Source organism: Mustelus asterias, chromosome 6, assembly GCF_964213995.1.
Source record: "Mustelus asterias chromosome 6, sMusAst1.hap1.1, whole genome shotgun sequence".
NCBI lineage: Eukaryota > Metazoa > Chordata > Chondrichthyes > Carcharhiniformes > Triakidae > Mustelus > Mustelus asterias.
The window spans coordinates 138,565,355-138,587,727 of record NC_135806.1 but is presented as its reverse complement, the minus strand read 5'-3'; the positions used below and the strand labels follow the sequence as shown (position 1 = coordinate 138,587,727).

The following is a 22,373-nucleotide window of genomic DNA, read 5'->3' as shown; positions in this document are numbered from 1 at the left end:
TAGCTCTGCTGAGTTGCTGCAAAGTATTTTGTAGATGGTGCACCCTGCTGTGAGTCAGTGGTGGAGGGAGAGAATGATTAACATGGTGGATGGGATGCCAATCAAATGGGCTGCTTTATCCTGGATGTTAAGCTTCCCGAGTGTTGCTGGAGCTGCACACATTCAGGCAAGAAGAGAGCATTCTATCACACTCCTGATTTGCATCTTGTAGATGTAGACAGGCTTTGGGGAATCAGGCGAGTTACTCACTGCAGAAATCCCATCATCTGACAGGTTACAATGGCTATGGTATTTATATGGCTGACTCAGTTCAGTTTATGGTCAATGGTAACCCTCAGGATGTTGATGGTGGGGGAATTCAATGCTGGTCATGCCATTGAATGTCAAGGGAAGATGCTTGGATTCTCTTGTTGGAGATGGTCATTGCCTGGCATTTGTCAGCCCAAACCCGACTGTTGTCCAGGTCTTGCTGGATACGAGCACAGACTGCTTCAACAGCTGAGGAGTTGTGGATGACACTGAACACTGCAATCATCCGTGAACATGCTCACTTCTGACCTTACGATGGAAGGTCATTGCTGAAGTGCTTGGGCCTCGGACAGAACAATGCAGATGGCTTGAAGGGTAAGCATGAGGGAGAAACGAATTGAAGGATGTGTTGACAAAATGGGGTGGGAGGAGAACTGCGTGTAACATAAATACAAGCTGGGTCTAACAGTTTGATTCTAAGTATGCTTCAGATGTGGGGTGTTTCATTTCCATCTGGATTAGTAAATTAACATCTCCGACAAAAATGTGACTCGAGGCGATCAGCACGGCCTCAGTACTGCAGCGAAGTTCACTCAGACAGCTTGCAAAACATTCAGGAGTTATGTATACCCTGTAAAACACAGATGGTAACAGTGCACCTGCTCCAACTGCAGACAACTCTTGACGGAGTCCTGGCTCCTGTTGCTACCCAGGTAATGAATGGATGTATAGCTGGATATGTAGAGGTTGCTCCATGATAGCCTGGGTCAGGTTTGACAGATCAGTGGCCTCCCTCCCTCGCTTCTCTAAGGTCCTGGTCACAAGTGCATGAGGATAGGGTGTGGGAGGTGCAGAGGTTGCAGGTCAGAAAAGGTGAATGCACAGATAGGCTACAATTTCTTTACAAAGAGGATGTTCAATAATCCAAATTAAGGACACTGCAGAACTACAAGATGTTACATTCACGGATGGATGTTTGGAAAATGGATTGAATGAAGAGTATGAGACAAATCGTAAAAATTAGAGTAAACACTAAGAGTTATAGAATCCCCACAGTGGAGAACAAGGCCATTCGGCTCATCGAGTCTGCACCAACAATCCCACCCAGGTCCTATCCCCGTGACCCCACATATTTGCCCCGCTAATCCCTCTAACCTATACATCCTGGGACATTAAGGGGCAATTTAGCATGGCCAATCCACATAACCCACACACCTTTGGATTGTGGGAGGAAACCGGAGCATCCGGAGGAAACCCACGCAGACACGGGGAGAACGTGCAAACTCCACACAGTGACCCAAGCTGGGAATCGAACCTGGGACCCTGGCGCTGTGAGGCAGCAGTGCTAACCACTGTGCCAACGTGCCGCCCCGATAACAGGTTATTCAAGAATGATGTCAGCAGTGATATCATTCAATGTTGTCACGATCTCTCCTGCAAGAAGTTGTTGAGACTGGGTTTATTGAACACAAAAAAACTTACCAATTTCACCATATAGCAAAGGATATTAAGGGATATGGAAAAAAAATCAGGTAAATACAGATAAGGCGCAGATCAGCCGTGATTTAACAGAATGATGGAACAGGCTTGAGCTATGAATAATCTGAAATTGATATAAATAGTAATTTTTTGCTATTTGAACACAAAGAACACAGATTTGGTGTGCACTTGATCTAAGTGCAAAGTGCATCTAGTCATGGCCCACGGGTAAGAGAGGTATTGAGCTGTCTGCGAAAGGAGTAAGAAATGTCCTCAGTTTTCACCCATTTCCTACGTTCCAAAAGTGATTCTACTTCAAGCAAAGTAACTCACTGCTTCTCGAGGACTTTGAGGTGTCCTGAGGCTATGAAAGGCTCCAAATAAATGCAAGTTCTTTAAATCGTAATGCTTTTATTGTAAAACCCTTAGTGGGCTGCATTAGAGCACAGGATGGTTTTTGCTCTCTTATCATTCATTACTCAACCTCAGTTATATAAAAAAAACTGAGCCAAGGGTGAAACTTAGCATTTCAGACATCCCCGACCTCAGCCGAGAATCCTCCGTCGCACCAAGTGACACTTCCTTTTAGCTCTAGCAAGCTTCCTAATTGAAGCTAATATTGCGCCATTAACTGATGCTCACTGGGGACCTTGTTTAGATTACATGGATGCCTTTCATTTCCCTCAGCAGCCATTACAGAGATGTGATCTTTTAATCACTATTTCCAGAGCCCGATTCGAACACTGGTCCCTGGAGGACGGAAGCGGTTTCTTGACCTCCTGGATAGGTTTTCAGTTGAACTCAAGTCCACCTGACCATGCAGACGTGTAGCGCAACTTCAACAGCCTGTTTGATTCAAAAACACCCAGGTGTCAACTTTATTTGATTGTTTTGATTTGATGGGAAGGACTCAACAAGGACCTGGAAAGTCGTAACCGCGCCTGAAATCTACTCAAAAGTCTGAAATCATCCAACTAAAATGTCAACTATTTTATTTAATCACTGGAGTCTAACTCCTGCAATTTACCAGTGGTAATAATTCATTAAAACTGTACAATTTATTGTGCTTTTCATCAAAGTCCTTTAGATTTTATTTAATTTGGACCAGATATGAAACTACTGTATTTAAGATCTCAGTTATATGTCATCATACGGCATTCTAATTCAGTGAATCTCAGTATTAGCACTTACAAAATGAGACCAGGGAAAGCCTTGAATAAATAGTTTACAATCCATTAAATACAATTCAAGTTATACAGAGAAAACCGAACCTTGTGCATTTTATAATCAAAGTTACTGTACTTTTTTTTTAGAAAAAGCTCGTTTCAATATTTTTTTCTCTAAAAAGTAAAAATGCATTGCAATGTATTCAAGTGAAGCCTGAGAGTAGAAGCTCGATTCACATAGCATCAATGTGTGGTCAATCAATGGCTTTTCTGAAGCATTCAATTAGCCATTAGTCCAAACTTCTGCTGGTCCATCTGATCCACCATCGCCAGTAACAGGTAGATGAGCATTGCTGGTAATTTAAGCAAGAATATTGTATTTTGTTCATACGGCATTTCAGAGAGAGGACAGCTTAGCTGAAGTATCACCGCTTGTTTCATTCTGATTGGAAATAGGGAAGTTGCACACACAGAAAAAAAAATCAGCACATATTGCGACCACAACACATTGGAACCGTGTCTCACACAGGTCAAGACACCTTTTATTCCATCAACTGGCAGCTCAGATCTTTATTGCTGCAATCACACATTCACAGAGACTGGAAAACCCTTGCCCACTTTGGGAAGTCTTGGAATGAGCTGGGGAACTGGAACATTTGCAACAGATTGTGACCAGAAAAACAGCAATAGCCTGGACAGAGGGCAGAAAGCCGCAGTGAAGGGAAGATTAGCATTGGCAAGTACTGCAGCTAAGCATCAACAGAAACCAGTGTGCATTCCGGTGGTTAGCCCCCTTGAAGAAAGGGCAGAATTAATTAATTCACAGACGTCCAAATCCCCTCCTGCACTTCGCAGGGAAGTCAGTTAATTGTGTTTGGCAGGGAGCCTTCCAATCTGTTCTTTGTTGACATGTCATATCCTTCTTTGCATTTGGAACGAAAGCTTAGGCAACTGCAGCGTGTTTAGGTTAGGCATCTGAAAGCCTGTGTGTGACTTCAAGCTTCAGAGCCTTCTCCACTGCAGCAGGCAATGGCAGCATCAAATCGGAAATCCACCCGAGCCAGAGGAAATGACAGCGATGTGAGTTTTCATTACAGATGGACATTAGAATCATTAGCACGTTCACCAGATCCATAGCGGCAGTGAGAATATCAAGCAGAAAAGCTCAAAAAGCTGGTGTGTTTCTCAGCGGAATAGAGAAAGTCGCGGGGAAAGCTCCTTGAGGCTTCCAAATTATTTTTAAGAGGTGTCAGAGTGAGAACGTTTCCACTGGTTGGCAAATTAGTTGCAGCGGCCGAGGGCCGTCCCACAGGTTAAAAGAATGGTTTGCATACAGCAAGTCAAAGTATGGAATGCTTTACCATAAATAAGTATCAGGCAAATATTACCATTTAAAACAGAATTGAAAAGATAAAAATGGAATTGGATAATTATTTGAAGAAAATATGAATATAAAGAGGATATCAACAAAATGGAAGGAGGAAAGAGCTAGCAACAGGATAGATTAGGAATAATGTTACAATAACGTCCTGTGGCATTGCTGCTATAACAAACACAACTGTGTTTATTCTTACATAATGGTCCCATTCACAATGTTACCTAGCAGCTGGAACCACCATGGAAATGCAGGCCGCACTCACGTTTAGCTCAATGCTAATTATTAAATAAGCTGTTCCCAATATCCAGCATGTGGAGAAGGCAAATGCCACCACAAAGTTCAGCTTCAAACTCTTCACGCTCTGCAAAAGAAAGGCTTTTGAACGACAATTTCAATCTTTGTTATATTTTTTGAGATGAACTAAAGTAAAGTTAGTGGCACAGTGCAGATGCTATCTATGCCCACACGGAATAGAATTGAACCGGGGTGTGTAGGAATGTTTTTCAATATGCAGAGTGCTCCAGAGACACGAGTGTTTTCATCAGGAACTAACCACCAGGATTACTACATGGACTGCCTGACACTCAAAACCTGACGGCGTGTTTGGATAAATTTCTTTGGACTCGAGTCTCCAACCAATTTCAACACTGAAGCACTTGGTTAAATGCAGGAGTGTCAAATGCAACAGTCATGGCTGGTTACCGTTATTCATTTTGATTAGATAAAAAGTAAGCAGCCATGGACCATCGATCTCGATACTCAATCACACTGCTCGTGCTAAATGAACTTTAACAATTTTTATGCATTAGTTAATAAATTAGTAGCAGACGGCGACAGTATATTTACGATGCTTCCTCGATTACTGTTTATTGATTAGCTGTTAAAATGATGCACAAACATGCGTTCAAATGTTTGACTTAAACACCATGGATGGTAACACCAGCAGCATTATACAGAGACAGTGTCTGTCATCGCAGTCAATACGACTGGTCGAATAACCAAAAACCCTGTGATTAATCAGCAGCTCAAACAAAGTTTCAATGAGGAAGCGATGAGTTAAAATTGATGAAGACTAAATAAAGCTAATTTATTGCAAGCTGACTGCTCCGGACAGATTCTGGTGATCAGTGAGGCAGCATCTGCCCAGGCTGTGCACAGAGCGCAGAGACCAGGACTGGATGGAGAAGGGGTGGGGGAGGTGTGGGCTATGTTCAGACAGGGCTGGGGAGGGTGGAATAGGTCTGGACACAGACTAAGGAGAAAGGTGGTAAGTCCCAGGTGAGTATGAGTGCATGTGCGCCAGTGCATGCGCGCCAGTGCATGCGCGCCAGTGCATGTGTGCCGGTGCGAGGGGGAGGGGGGGGCTGCTAAGGGAGGGAGGGTCTAACGCATTTTGTTATGTGAATCAACACCTTCAGCAATCACTGAAGGCGTCAAAGTATCGCTTGCAACCGCTGGATAAAACCAAGAGGCTGCAGCAAGATTTCCAGTGTTGAATAAATTTGCGACGGAATTTCAAATGTTAGTGCAGACAAAAGAATGCAAAGTTTTGCATTGCAGGCCAGTAAATGGTTTGTTTGCAAGTCCATTTACCTGTAATTTACAATAAGGCACATTTTACTAAAATTTCGAGAAGAGTGATCCAGATTTTTCACAGAACTCTGTGCACCTTTAAAAATGGATTTGCATTCCCAGCCCATTTCACACATTCAATGTCAGGAGGGGAAAGGGGGCAAGGAATGATTCACACAGCTGGAGTACCCAAACTCAGCAGGACCATTTGAACTCAGTGCCAAGTTCAGATAGACCCCATTTGCCTCTTTGCAAGGACCTTAATGCACAGTGTGGACATCACAAATTGATGGGTTAGACACAAACATTCTTTAAAGGGTGGATAAGGCCTGTATAACTATCATGGTCTTGAGTTTATTTTTGAAGCTCCCCATTCTTTGTACTTTAACAAAAATCAGGCTGTAACTGTCCATGAGAGTTAAAAATTCGGGCTGGAGTGCTTTGATTGACAGGTGCAGGTTAGAAAAAAGTTAGCATCTCTTCATGTGGATTCAATAGAGCTCTTCATTGACAATTTCCTTGGAGCTAGCATTGTCATTGTGAATGGCTGAATTTCATAAGCTAAAATTAGCACAGCAGGGGATTCAAAGTTCACGGACTGATTGACAATTTAAAGGGTTGGTTAAAGGATTAGCTGTCTTTGGTGTGGGGTCTAAATAAAAGTTTGTTTTTACACAAAATTAACCACGGAAGGAGATTTAAAAGCTCAGAATGGGTTTTATAAGTGGGAGTTTTTTTCACCATCAAGTAAAGGTAAAAGGTACAATCGCCATAGTCCCAGATGACCATAGGCAGCTGGTGGTGATTTTAACTTGAGGATCACCACAGTTCAGGTGAGGGGCAGGGTTGAGAAGGCAGGCCTTCATGAACAACTTCAGCTGGTAGGGGAATTGAACCTGCTGGCATCATTCAACATCACAAACCAGTTGTCCAGTCAACTGAGCTAACCAACTCCCCATCAAGTATGCAAGAGTGAGAGCTGTATTAGATTATTAGAACTTTATTTCTTTCATCGCCACACAGTTCCTGAGGTTTGCCCAGGATGGATACTATGCGATTGTCTATGGAGGTAGCATGGAGTGTAAAAAGGGACTATTGAAGGTACTGGTTAGCATTTATAGTATGAGGCACCATGGGGGTTAGGTGAAGTGAGGGCTAGAAGGCCTAACAACTTGTAAAACAACTGGGATGAAGTCCTGGAGAACTGAGGCTGGCCTACAACCCCCCCCATAGCAATTAACTTCCCCTCCCCCCCCCCACTTCTGGGGTGAGCGGGCTGGACCCTATCCTGCACACTTTCCCCTGGAGTGACAGAAATTGCACGATTTGACACAATATTCACCAAGGTCGTTCTGGCAGCTCAAGAATTTCTTGACTCAGGCTGCCAGCTGGGTAGTAAAAGTTTCATTTCAGCCCAGTGTTTCAATAGCCTCACCCAGTCAGTGATTTATGGTGGACAACACCAGAACAACAGACTGAGGAGAAGCAGATGATTCGGGAAGTGGAAGGAGAAACTTAAAAAAAAACAATGAGGGGGTGATACATCCAATGGAACGTGACAGTGGGAATGATGAGAGGATGTTTCCCCTTGAGGGAGAAACTGGAACCGGGGATACAGTTTAAGAGTAGGGGGTCTCCCATTGAAGATGAGGAGAAATATTTTCCCTCAGATGGTTGTCAGCTTGTGGAACACACTTCCCCACAGAGTGGTGGAGGCAGAGGCATCGAGTATTTTTAAGGTCAACTCAGATCGACTCCCTTGTTAGACGAGAATCTTGGCGTAGAAAGGAAAGTGGCATTGAAGACACAATCAGATAAATGATACCGTTTAAAACTAAAACCACTTATTCGATACACAGAACCAACTCTGGAATGCTCAGATACAACGAGCAGTCAAAATTTGCATTTAATTATATTCAGATTGGAATAATTAGCAAATGATGCAAAGCCTTTGCCAGACATCGTACTCGACCCAGATTTGTTTCTTTGTTCTTGAAGTATTTGAATAAGTCGGAAGCACAGTTCACTAACTTCGGAAATGGCCCAAATTAACCTCTGCCAACAACATCAAGTAACAAAGTTATGGATCGGAGTAGGCCATTTGGCCCTTTGAGCCGAATCTGCCATTCGATAAGATCATGGCGGACCTGGTTCTGGTCTCAACTCCACCTTCCTGTCTGCCCCCCGCCTCCCCACCCTCCCCCACACACACACCCCTTCGCCTCCTCTTGACTCCCTTGTCCATCAAAAGCCTATCTAACTCGGCCATGAATTAATTCAATGACCCAGCCTCCACTGCTCCCTGGGGAAGGGAATTCCTGACTACCAACACTCCGAGAAAGAAATTCTCCAATTAAATACTGAAGCAATTAATTTCTCAATTCATGACGCAACGCTGGATTTGGGGAAAGACAAAAAAAAAACAGTGGCCCAGCGAAACTTCAACCCCAATAGGGGTGGGAGTGGGGATAGAGAAAGTGCATCTGTGCAACATGGAAGAGTTCTTAAAAAAAACTGCTCCAAAGTGTGGTAAATGAGCAGAGAACAGAAAATCGCTGTGTCTCAGCTTCCAGAGGGACTGAAGGCAATAATCAGACAGCACCGTGTGATGTGTCCCAACTTCTTGGCAAGCAGCAGGCCAACACTGCTTCTGGAGAACCTCCCCGTTACACAGCAATGTGATTAGTTTAAAGAGTGATTTTGAATAGTAGGCAGCAAGTGGTTTTACCAATATGGGTTTCAATGGGGCAGGCTTTTAGAATTGAGAAACCACATACTGGACACAGCTTCTATTGTGTTGCTGAATATATCGGATGGTGAATACGGGCTCCATACTTTGCTGTTGTTAATTCACCACTGACAAAATTGGTTTATTGATCTCCAAAGTATTGGAAACAATTGAGATTCCCAAATTGCAGTTACATCAGCTGCCAGCAGGCAAACCCATTGTTACCAATTTATATCTACAGCAATAATTCAAGGAGATTGTTTACAGGAATAAGTTCAGCAGCATCTAGCCCTCCAGATCCAACACAATTATGGGATTTAATTCAGACCAATGTCACGATCACCTACATTTCAGTGAAGTTAATTACATTGCTAAAACACAAAGCAGGAGTAGTGGGATTGGTTGATGCCTCAACAGAAGCGATAAGACTACTTTTTTGTATCCGGAATTAACCCCCATATCCCAGTCACCCGACTTGAGGAATGCAAGCATCAGAGACAGGTTGGACCGCTCAGACTATTGGCTTGTCTCCATGATTACCCCCTAGCCATTTACAGAGGTGGGGAAAGGTGAACAGGAGGAAGGGGAGATGGAACCCTTGATGAGGCAATGGAAGAATGGGTGAACCACATTCAGCTAAAGTTTTAATATCAAGTGGAGAAGATCTCGCACTGATATTCTTCACAAACAAATGGCCTTTGGTTCACAAAGCTCTCCCACCAAGGGGTTTTCCTCACCTCACGACTAGGTCTATTGTAGGTTAATTGATGGAAACTGATGAGTGTATGGGAAGGTTGTGGCAGAAGAGACAAAAATATTTACATATAACATACTAGTCTGTGCTGTTTCTCTTGGAGCATGCAGAGAAGGAAAATGAGGAGAGTGGAAAAGAGGACAAAGATTGGGCAATCAGATTTTCAAACTCCCATTGCTAAACCACACAACACAACAAACAGAATGTCCTGCACTCCTGAAGAATAGATGCTTTTACATTGCCAGCAAACTGCATGTAAACATAGCTGAAAGGTTGGAAATGTGTTAACATTTACTTTGGGATAATGTACTCGAAGTTTTTATGATAAAGGGGTGGGGAGGAAAGTGGCCATTTTCACAGTTATTACACGGTGATAAATGTTAGAACTCCAACAATCCTGTGGGAAATGTGTCTGAAAATTCTCTCTCCGCCTGCCATTTTTGTTCTAAACGCAGCCAAGACCATACAGACATGTTTGAAAAAAGGAGTTAGGCAACTTTCAGAGATTAAAATCCTGAACTACCATTAGTATTTCAGGATATACTGATTGTATCGCACTAACTATTTTTCTAGCAAACACGTCTTTAACTTCCAACATTATGGATGTCAGTTTTCCACTCTAATTATTTTAGCCTTCATTTACTGAATTGATACAGCGCTCTCAGTCAAAACTAAAACTGATCACTGTTTACTATATTGTAATTAGCTCCTACAAGGTTCTTTGGCCGTTCTAAAGTCAATGTCACTTTTCTGTCAACCATTTTGCTTATTTTTGCAACAGAAATTACAGTACATATAAAAAAATAGAGTTAGATATGAAGGTGGTAATTTGATATGAAGTACATGGAACAAGACTGACCACCCAGACTAGAGGCTCCTGAATGGCCTAATAGACAAAGGCACTGCCCAGAGTACTGTTGAACCACGCAGGGCAGAGGTTCCAGGGCTTATGCTGAATTTGCCTGCAGCAGCCACAATAGGAATGCAACAGTTGTTCTTTCAACTGGAGAGCTTAGGTTGTGGAAGAGGGGGAAAGGAAACTCCTCTTGTAAAGTTTGGTGGCAAACAGTCAAAAGTGGAATTGAGATTTAATGTGATGCCATCCATGTATAGACATAGCACCAGCTTAAATGAAGAGTGGCATGGGTGAGTTACCGAATCAATGACCATGGAATGGTACTTGGCCAAGAGAAAACATTTTCAGGGGGCAATGGAAAGAACACTTTGGGTGTGGGAAGAGGGAAGTTGATCAATTTTTAACTAATAAAGACAAAACTGTCGTCACCACACTTTAGGCTGTTAGTGTTGAGTCATTCTCGCAGTATGGGTCTCATAAGTGGTATTAGTACTTTTCTCTGAAAGAAAAAAGCTGCAATTTCTGCAAATGGTTATATATGTAAAGGTCCCAGGTGATGTCAAGTTAACCATTAATTGTGCATCTGAACTGTGTGTATCAATTATACATTTAAATATTACAGCCACACAGAAGCAGCTACCCAACATCTATAACTCATTAATGTAATTCCAAACTCTTCAATTATACTGACACGTGTTTCTCTCCTTTACCCAAGTTGTGTGCAGCAGTTGCCATTGACAAACCTAAAGCTCGCCCACGCCTCTGACCCCTCTACCAGTGAGGTGGTTGGTATCTGTTGATGCTCAATGTTTCCAAAACAGCACAGCTGAGATCGAGAACTTTGCGGTGTGGGCATCTATTCATCGCCATGCTGTACCAGCCCACCACACAGGAGAAAATGCCATCACTTGCTCCTCAAAACTAAGAGAGATCCAAATTGACTGTAAAAATGTAACAGGAATGTCAAAATGTCGAACGAAAATGATACAGATCCTGCGTCACTTAACATTCAAATTGTGAGGCTTCTGCTGAAAGCAATTTTAACCGCGGCATTGCTGCTGTTCCAACAGATGATGGCATTGAATCTGCTTAAGCAATACAGATAGAATTTCCAAAGAATCTGTCCTGATCGCCAACAAAGATCTGGAACATTGCTGCTGTGATTAGATGAACATCACTAATACATGACCAAAAGAGAAAATGCTGGAAAATCTCAGCAGGTCTGGCAGCATCTGTAAGGGGAGAAAAGAGCTGACTTTTTGAGTCCAGATGACCCTTTGTCAAAGGTTGTCTGGACTGGAAACGTCAGCTCGTTTCTTTCCGTACAGATGCTGCCAGACCTGCTGAGATTTTCCAGCATTTTCTTTTTTGGTTTCAGATTCCAGCATCCGCAGTAATTGCTTTTATCACTAATACGTGAACTATCAGTGTACCACAGTAGGAACATGAAGAGGTCTCGTATCGCACGGTCTCCAGATAGATCCCACGACCCACCCTCTCCCCCCAACACCCCTGTAGTGCCTTCCTTTAGTTCAGGATATTTTTAAGCTCCAATACAAACTTGTGGAAGACCATACCACAGCGGAACAGCTATGGAAGCTCAGTACTTCCTTTTAGCAGCTCATTATCAAAATGCGTTTAAAAAGGTCAGTACAAAAATTTCCACTTGGAGTTACAGCTTCAGAACTACCTGATTGGCTCTAAGAAAAGTTCATCCAAATTTCCATTGCAACTAAAAATAAACAATGCCAACGCCAACGCATCCAGCGGGTGGCATCCAACTGTCAGTTGCAATCATATTGAACTAGTCCATGCATGCCGGAATCCGGCAGCTCACTCAGCAGTTATCAGATACTTGCTTTGTCGCTGTAGAAGGGTGTCACATGGAACATGTAGCAGTGTGTGCAGACCCGGACTGGTTTCATCTGGCCATATCGAGGTAAGGGAGCAGAATGAGAAGAGCAACGTGAGCAGAAGATCTGTTAAATGAAAAGGCATTTAAACTTCATAAACTTAGGGGGGAAACCAAAGGTCGATAGCCAAGTTCTGGAGGTTCCCATAACATTTTTCAAGTGAAGACATGACATAAACAGTTCATACACAGAATATATAGTACAGAATCAGGCCATTGGCCACAACTGGTCGATGCCAGCATTTATGTGCCACACTGGTCATCTACACATTAGAATATTCATCTATTCCTTTCTCCCTCAAATACTAAACAGCTTCCTCTTAAATCAATCTACGTCTTAATCTTAAGAAAGCCCACCAACGCCTCTACTTTCTCAGAAGACGAAGGAAATTTGGCATGTCAGCTACGACTCTCACCAACTTTTACAGATGCACCATAGAAAGCATTCTTTCTGGTTGTATCACAGCTTGGTATGGCTCCTGCTCTGCCCAAGACTGCAAGAAACTACAAAGGTCATGAATGTAGCCCAATCCATCATGCAAACCAGCCTCCCATCCATTGACTCTGTCTACACTTCCCGCTGCCTTGGCAAAGCAACCAGCATAATTAAGGACCCCACACACCCCGGACATTCTCTCTTCCATCTTCTTCCTTTGGGAAAAAGACACAAAAGCCTGAGGTCACGTACCAACCGACTCAAGAACAGCTTCTTCCCTGCTGCTGTCAGACTTTTGAATGGACTTACCATGCATTAAGTTGACCTTTCTCTACACCCTAGCTATGACTGTAACACTACATTCTGCACTCTCTCGTTTCCTTCTCTATGAACGGTATGCTTTGTATAGCGCGCAAGAAACAATACATTTCACTGTATGTTAATACATGTGACAATAATAAATCAAATAAACAAATAAATGTCAGTCACCTCAGCTACCCTCCATGGTAGTAAGTTCAACATTCTAACCACTGTCTGGCCAAGGAAGTTTCTCCTGAATTCATTATTGATTACCTTGTATTTATAGCCTTTAGTTTTGCCTGAGGTTCAAACTAGTGAGATACAGACTGTAATTGGTAGGGTTCCTGACACTTCACCAAGACACAGCTCAGGCGAGAGGCAAGAAGATTGGAACGGTTTTGCTGGAGCGTTGACGACACTGGGGGAAGATTTCCTTTGTTCATTCTTCCAGCAAATTACAAAGATGTCACCATTTAACAGCTAGTTAATTACAAATGTTTTGAACTGTTTTATGAAACAGTGAACTGTGCATCCACGTGCAGACACACCAAGAAACACAACAGTAGGCCATTCAGTCCCTCATGCCTGTTTCAACGTTCAATTAGTCCACAGCTGATCTGCAATTCCAACCTGATATTTTAGCTGCCTTTGCTTCACACCCTTTAATGACCTTAACTAACAGAAATCTAAATCTCAGTCTGGAAAACAGCAAATGACCCAGCATTCTCAGTCTTTTGGGGGAGATAATGAGACAGAAGGTGGCGTAGAGTAGAGGTAATGTGACTGGAGTAGTAAATCCAAAAGCTCAGATCAATTCTCTCAGGACATGGGGTCAAATCCCACCAAATAAATTTAAATTTGATGAATTAATAAAGATCTGGAATTGAAAGCTAGTCTCAGTAATGGTGACCACAAAACGATCATTGATTGTTGTAAAAAATCCCTGTTGGTTCACAAAAGCCCTTGAATGTGAGAGATCTGCCATTCTCACCCGGTCTGACCTACATGTGACTCCAGATCCACAGCTGGGTCTCCTCTCTCTCTGAGCTAATAGATACCTTCAAAATTCTAAGAGGTTTCGATGGAGTGGTTAGAGAAAATGTTTGCTCTAAAGGGCAAGAGAATAACTGGAGACCGTTAATATGAGATAGTCACCAAGAAATCTAATAGGGAATTGAAAAGAAGCTTCTTTACCCAGAGCGTAGTGAGAATGTGGATCTCATTATCACAGGGAATGGATGAAGTGAATAGTATTTGCAGTATTTAAAGGCAAACTAGGCAATCATAGGGCAGCACGGTGATACAGTGGTTAGCACTGCTGCCCCACAGCGCCAGGGACCCAGGTTCAGTTCCGGCCTTGACTGACTGTTTTTCAATGCATGGGTTTCTGGCACTCCGGGGGTTTCCTCCCACAGTCCAAAGATATGCAGGTTAGGCGGATTAGCCATGGTAGATCCATTGCACTATGGGGATAGGGCCTGGGTAAGATGCTCTTTGGCCTGCTTCCGCACTGTAGGGATTCTATATGATACGAAGGAGAAGGAAATGAATCATTATGTTGGTCGGCTTAGATGGGAGAAAGATGGATGGAGGTTTGAGTGGTACATAAACACCAGAATGGCCTGTTTCTGTACTGTATATCCGGTGTGATCCCATATACCACATGTCACAAGGTTACCTCCAATTCTGTTTGTTTTGATTTTTGTAAATAATCTCCTATGCAGAATGTTCTCAAATGCTTCCTACAAGTCCATATAGACAACATCCATGGACCAGCGCCGTGGACCAGCTCCTGCTATCCACTATGCTAGTGATCTCTTTGCTTCACCAGATTAGATAAGCATGACCTATCCATCACTAAACCATGCTAATTGCCTCTGATCAGCTCATAATTGTCCAAGTGCTCTGTCACTTGGTCGTTGCTGACAGATCAGAGTAACCTTCTCACAACTGACATTAAAATGACGGATCTGGGACCTCTATTTGCAATTTATTGATCCAGAAAACTTTTCAAAATTATGGCCAACATATTGCAATTTTTTAACCCATTACTCTTAAGGCACAGACCCATCACTCTTAGGGCACTGAGGTGGAAACCACCAGCGCTCCTAGGGATAGTTCTACCCTAACCAGATTACGTTTGGCATTGCCAGTTTATTTTATCATTTTAAATTCACTAAATTCATTATATATTTCATTCTATTCATTTGTCTATATTGAAAATGTTAAGATTGACCAGAAGAAATCACTGTACTCCCTCCTTCCACCTTGCCCAAACTACACTATCTTCACAATTCCAATTTAAAACTGTATTGTTAGATGTAACAACCAATTGCAAGGCAGGATTGACTATCCGTCCCGGTCACCCAGAGGACATCAAGAACCAGCGTTTTGTTTTATTCATTCGTGGGACCTGGGCGTCACTGGCTGGTCAGCATTTATTGCCCATCCCTAGTTACCCTTGGAAGGCAGTTGAGAGTCAACCACATTGCTGTGGTCGAGTCACATGTAGGCCAGACCAGGTAAAGATGGCAGATTTCCTTCCCTAAAGGACGTTAGTGAACCAGATGGGTTTTTCCGACAATCGACAATGGTTTCATGGTCATCAGTCGAATCTTATTCCAGATATTTTTTTATTGAATTCAAATTCCACCAAATGTCGTGGCGGGATTCGAACGCGGGTCCCCAGAACATTAGCTGAGTTTCTGGATTAATAGTCTAACAATAATACCACTCGGCCATCGCCTCCCCGAGTGTAGAGCGAGACTGCCATCCACATGGAGGTGAGACTGGGCAGTGTTACTAGGATTCCTTTCTTGAAGAACGTTAGTAAATCAGTTGGGTTTTTAAACCAATCTAGAATCTCTAATCGTCTGATGCTAGTCCAAAAATTCCTGGTTTGATTGGCTCAAATTCACACCTCACATTATGATGAAAGCTGATAGAACATAGAACATTACAGCGCAGAACAGGCCCTTCGGCCCACGATGTTGCACCGACCAGTTAAAAAAAAAACTGTGACCCTCCAACCTAAACCAATTTCTTTTCGTCCATGAACCTATCTACGGATCTCTTAAACGCCCCCAAACTAGGCGCATTTACTACTGATGCTGGCAGGGCATTCCAATCCCTCACCACCCTCTGGGTAAAGAACCTACCCCTGACATCGGTTCTATAACTACCCCTCCTCAATTTAAAGCCATGCCCCCTCGTGCTGGATTTCTCCATCAGAGGAAAAAGGCTATCACTATCCACCCTATCTAAACCTCTAATCATCTTATATGTTTCAATAAGATCCCCTCTTAGCCGCCGCCTTTCCAGCGAAAACAATCCCAAATCCCTCAGCCTCTCCTCATAGGATCTCCCCTCCATACCAGGCAACATCCTGGTAAACCTCCTCTGCACCCTCTCCAAAGCCTCCACATCCTTCCTGTAATGTGGGGACCAGAACTGCACACAGTACTCCAAGTGCGGCCGCACCAGAGTTGTGTACAGTTGCAACATAACGCTACGACTCCTAAATTCAATCCCCCTACCAATAAACGCCAAGACACCATATGCCTTCTTAACAACCTTATCTACTTGATTCCCAACTTTCAGGGATCTATGCACACATACACCTAGATCCCTCTGCTCCTCCACACTATTCAAAGTCCTCCCGTTAGCCCTATACTCAACACATCTGTTATTCCTACCAAAGTGAATTACCTCACACTTCTCCGCATTAAACTCCATCCGCCACCTCTCGGCCCAACTTTGCAACCTGTCTAAGTCTTCCTGCAAACTACGACACCCTTCCTCACTGTCTACCACACCACCGACTTTGATTGAGACCTCGAGGTTGCTCGTCAAGAACCATAATCAATAGGACTTTGAAGCTATGTCATGTCACCAGATTATCATCTTATTCTCCAAACTCCAATCAGTAGCACTGCCAGGGATAAGGGCATGAGCATAGATCAAGTGAAAATGAATTGTTCTGTTGGTGAATTTCATCATTCAGTGTACTATTTAATTTGGGGGCTGAAAATCCATTCCATTTTTGTTAAGCTCAGTGCTTCATCAATTACCTTTCCACAGCTTCTGCAATGATGCTTTCTTCGAATCACAGTGAATGGTGCCTTGCATGCGGTACAGTAACTGCAAGCTTCATCTGGTACCCATTCCGGAGGATCTGCCACAAACAGGAAGGAGTCCATCAGCAACGGATAATCTTTCACTTAATCATGTAACAGAGTCAATCATTTCTCCCCCTTCACAATACTACTTACCGGTTAAAATAAACACTAATGATCACAAATACACCTAACAATGTCTTAATCTAATTTTAGAATTCATTATGTGGGACATCACTCAATACAAACTCTTTCGGAATATCTCAGTTTAACAGTACATGAAGGAGGACAGCATATGAGGAACCTTTAGAAAACTCTGGTTGGGCCACAGCCAGAGAGTACTGGGGCGGTGGGGGAAGAAAGAGGATGTGATCATCTGCGGGAGGTTTCCTTCCCCATGCTTGAGCTGGTGCAGTCGGACTTCATGGGGTCCAGAGTCGATGTTGAGGGCACCCAGGACAACCTCCTCCTGACTGTATATCATTGTGTCGCCACCTCTGCTGAGTCTGTCCTGCCAGTGGGACAGGACACACCCAGGAATGATTCTGTGAGTATGACTATGTCAGGCTGTTGCTTGACTAGTCTGTGAAACAGCTCTCCCAATTTTGCCCCGAACCCCCCAGATGTTACTAAGGAGTACTTTGCAGGGTCGACAGGGCTGGGTTTCCCGTTGTTGTTCCTCATGCCTAGGCCATAGAAACATAGAAAATAGATGCAGGAGTAGGCCATTCAGCCCTTCAAGCCTGCACCAACATTCAATATGATCATGGCTGATTATGCACTTTCAGTATCCCACTCCTCCTTTCTCTCCATACCTCTTGATCCCTTTAGCCGCAAGGGCCACATCCAGCTCCCTCTTGAACATATCTAACAAACTGACGCCACAAGCTTTCTATGGTAGAGAATTCCACAGGCTCACAACTCTGAGTGTAGTTCTTCCTCATCTCAGTCCTGAATGGCTTACCCCTTATTGTTAGACTGTGACCCCTAGTTCTGCACTTCCCCAACATTCTTCCCGCACCTAGACTGTCCAGTCCCATCAGGATTTTATATGGTTCTAGGAGATTCCCTCTCATTCTTCTAGATTCCAGTGAGTACAAGCCCAGTGGATCCAGTCTCTCTTCATATATCAGTCCTGTCATTCCAGGAATTAGTTTGGTGAACCTTTGCTGGACTCCCTTAATAGCAAGAATGTCCTTCCTCAGTACTCCTATATTCAAATGCAGGTGGTCCATTCCGTTTCAATCCTTTTTGTTTTCTTGGTAGTGGTTGAGTACAACTGTGTGGTTTGCCAGGCCCTTTCAGAGGCATTTAAGAATCAGCCACGTTGTTCTGGGTCTAGAGTCACATTTAGGCCAGCACATTTCCTTCCCTAAAAGGACATTAGTGAACCAGTTGGGTTTTATGACAATCGACAATGGTTTCATGGCCATATGACTTTTAATTCCAGACATTTTATTGAATTTAAATTCCCCCACCTGCCATGGTAGGATATGAACCCAGGCCCCCAGACCATCACCCTGGGCCTCTGGATTACTAGTCCAGAGACAATACCACTGCACCACCACCTCCGTGCTGGCCAATAATCAACAGCACAGAATCCCTACAGTGGAGAAGGAGGCCACTTGGCCCATTAAGTCTGTACCGACCCTCCAACAGAGCATCTCACCCAGGCCCTCTCCCATGCCCTATCCCCGTAACCCCACTTTTTTACCCACTAATCCCCCTAATTTATACACCTTGGGACACTAAGGAGCAATTTAGAATCATAGAATGATGGCCCATCGAGTCTGCACCGACCACAATCCCACCCAGGCCCTATTCCTGCAACCCCACATATTTACCCTGCGAATTCCCCCTGACACTAGGGTCAATTTATCATGGCCAATCCCTCTACACTGCACATCTGTGGAAGGAAACCAGAGCACCCAGGGGAAACTCGCACAGACAAGGAGAGAATGTACCAACTCCACACAGACAGACACCCAAGGCCGGAATTGAAGACAGGTTCCTGGAACTGTGAGGCAGCAGTGCTAACCACTGTGCCACTGCTGTAGACTTGAATGGACCAGCTTTCTGATTTCCAAGTCTGCCATTCACTCTGACATGGTTCTGAACTTCAATTGCTGAATTAAACTCAAGAAGTTCCTGCTACCCCACAGCCTGATTTAGTTTCAGGTGGAAATTGAAGATACCCTCTTGTGGGAGCTTAGTTACTATAAGGGGACTAAGACCTCACCCTGTATGTTTTTTCAAAAACAGAGATATGCTCAATGCTATTTTGAAAAAATTAAAACTGGACAACGACCTTTAAGATGATTGAATCTACGTCTGTCTGTGATCCCTGAACAAAAGAAACTGCCTGGCAGCATCAGGGAAACTTGCACCTCGTTACTCTGAGGAGCCACTAATGACACCCTGTGGACTGCACAGGCCAAATTCAAAGAAAACTATACAAAGGCCATCTACATTTCATAACCCAGACTGGCCAACAGACGTCTGCATATCCGCCAAGACAAAGGCCCCACAACCTTCCTTCAATTCTTAATGGTTGAGACATCCAACAATCTCAGGGGCGCAGATAAGGGACGCACACCCCTTATCAAAGACAGTGTGGAGTAGTAGGATTCATGTGAGATGGGCCTCTGACTTGTGGAGCCAGGAACATTACCATGCCAATCTGCTAAGCTCAGCCTGCTATTTACCATCTCACTGGCTGTCTCACAGAAAAGGAGATCTGGCCCAAGCTGAAAATCTGCCCTGATCTCCACTGCTTCTGCTGGAACCTCTCTACCACTGCCCGCAAGACTGATCCATCTCTGCGCGCCTCTCTCACCGTGTGAAACGAACACCATTGGAAAAGTGAATTTTCCAACATCGGTTTTCAGCCCAATGCTCTCTGGGGGAGAACCTCATTGGACTTTGATTCTAGAACTCATGAGAACCAATATTTTTTTTCTTTGTCTCTCTAATGTAAATCCTTCTTTTCTCTATCTCTCTCATTAAGGTCTGAGTGTGGGAGGTGAGGCTGCGACCCTCCTTCCTGTGTTTTTGAGTGTGTGCACATATCTCAAGTTTGCTGTGGGGTTATTAATAGAACATAGAACTGAGGGGTTAGGAAATGCTTCACCGCTTACAAAATGGGAATCAAATCAAAACAACTTTCTATTTACAGACAGGTGGCGAGAGGAAAAAATTAGCGTTGCTCTAATTAACCCTCTCCTGACTGTAACATCCCAATTGAACATGCTATTGAGGCAACAAGTTAATACCCTATGGGCTGAATTTTCTGCACCTTGGCAGTAGGAGTTAGCAGCCTGTTTCCACCACAGCTGGCAGCGAGGGGGTAGCAGCACACCATTGCACAAGGAAAAGTATCAAGAAAATGTGAATGCAATGGCTGTCTGTATTATTTGACAGACTAACACATTCTTCTGCCTTTGAGTGTACAAATGAATGGTATTTTTCACATTTTACCTGGCTGCATTTGTCTGTGCAATGTGCTTCCGTGTGTGGAGAAGGGATCAACAGACAGTCTCATTTGATTATGCGATTATCTGCATCCTGAATTTTGATACTGTTTGGCTGATTGTCATTGCCCATAGCTGTGTGTCCCATTGTCAACTTCCTCCCCGAGAATGGCTTGTACGTCCTCCTTTCTGTCTTAGTTTCCTCCTCCTCAGAGTCCTCAAAGGACTGGTTTTGCCTCCCTCGACTTATCCTCTGAAAGGGGTTCTCCTCGAGGTGCCTGGTCATTGCACGGCCGTCTTGGCGCTCAGGCTCTGTGCTCACACTTCAAACAGGAGTCACGAGCCACTTGAGGGGATAACCTCGAGCACTAATCAGCCATTCATCCAACGTATCAGAGGCCATAAAAATCCTTCAAAGGATCATCTGGACTCGAAACGCCAGCTCTTTTCTCTCCTTACAGATGCTTACAATAGCCAGACCTGCTGAGATTTTCCAGCATTTTCTCTTTTGGTTTCATGAAAATCCTTGCCACCCGGCAGTGCCCGAAGACGCGCCACCCGGCAGTGCCCGAAGACATACAAGTCATGGCTGCTTCCCGGGTTCCTGGCACAAACCTGCACGATTTGTGGTTGTTGATCACACACCATCTGTACATCGATGGAATAGTCTGAGTGGTTTAGAAACTGCTGGTGCCTTGATTGCTACATAGGTTCAATCAATGGCCCCTTGTAACCTGGGAATTCATCCATGGCTGCAAGCCTTTGGCTTTATCCATTTGACTATTGTTGTCTGTAATGAGATAAATTAACCGATGGGCACAATGAAAGATGGCAACTAGCCAAATCTTTGTGCAGTGAAGCCCAGCAGGCTGAGTGATCCCACTCTGGTCTCCACAGGTGACCTGAAATGACCCCGAGATGAAGTTCAGCATCACTGTGATGTAATCCCTAAGGCATCAGGGAGCCTCCCACACTACTGGAGGCTGTCTCGGGGAAAGCACATCACAGAGTGATGGAAGAGGGGCTCATGAATGGTGAAGTCAATCCCGTACTGGCTGAGGTTATTCATGAATAACCTCAACCTTGCCCCTCGCCTGAGGTGTGGTGGTCCTCAGGTTAAATCACCACCAGTCAGCTCTCCCTCTCAAAGGGGAAAGCAGCCTATGGTCATCTGGGCCATGGCGACTTTACCGTCACTTTCCCTTTTATTGCTTCAGAACGCATTATTGCAGTTAATTGGACTAACTAGCTTAAAAGCCCCTTAATTACCAAGGTGATGGGTGGGCTGCTAATTTCAGAGCTCACAAAACCATCATATTATTGTAGCAGACTGGCATAAAGTAGTTGGGTTTGTGACCCAATGGCATCACACCATGTATTAAATTCCATGGGGCTAAGCAGTCCTGCTTTCACAATGTAAAATTCAGCCAATGTTACAAACAGAAGTTTTGCATTTCCCATAGCCCAGGGGATTTAATGGTGCCCTACCAAGTGAAACAGAGGAGACTGAGCAACTTGCATCTACTTAACACTTTCAATCCAGTAAAATGCCAGAATGCACTCTATTGGAGTATTATCAGATAAGACTAGACACTGAGTCACAAGGAGGCATCAAGACAAGGAACCAAAAGCTTGTTCTAGACTTTAAGGGGATACCTGGGTTAGAATTCTCCGATCTCATTCGCCCCACCAGCACTCAGCCAAAACTCCATTCACTGCAGCAGGACCGGAGAATCCCAGCCGCGGGCGAGGTTGACGAGTTCTGGCTGTTATGTCGGAGAGACGTTTGGGGTTAGGGCAGCTGAATGTACGTCGTACAACAGTGGAGTGAAGGAAATCGGGGGTGCACAAGAGTTGACACAGCAAAAAGTACTGAGAGCATTGTACACTAGAACAGGGTACAGGAAGGAAGATCACTTTGGATACAAGGGGAGAATTTTAAGATAAAGGCCATTGTT

The 22,373-nt window shown here is 43.9% G+C and overlaps 1 protein-coding gene across 2 annotated transcripts in view; it reads right to left on the bottom strand.

Annotated features, from left to right (window-relative positions):
- Positions 1-2,704: 2,704 nt before the first annotated feature.
- Positions 2,705-22,373, bottom strand: part of zfyve28 (zinc finger, FYVE domain containing 28) — a 191,415-nt gene continuing 171,746 nt past the window's right edge. Inside the window, exons 13-15 of one of the 2 annotated variants that reach the window (XM_078215171.1) lie at positions 16,901-17,004; positions 12,042-12,161; positions 2,705-3,336 (exon numbers count right to left, since the gene is read on the bottom strand). In XM_078215171.1, the coding sequence (XP_078071297.1) occupies positions 3,292-3,336; positions 12,042-12,161; positions 16,901-17,004 (269 nt within the window). In that variant the 3' untranslated portion in view covers positions 2,705-3,291. Of the gene's footprint in view, positions 3,337-11,902; positions 12,162-16,900; positions 17,005-22,373 lie in introns of those variants that run through there. The other variant, XM_078215172.1, reaches the window with a different exon arrangement.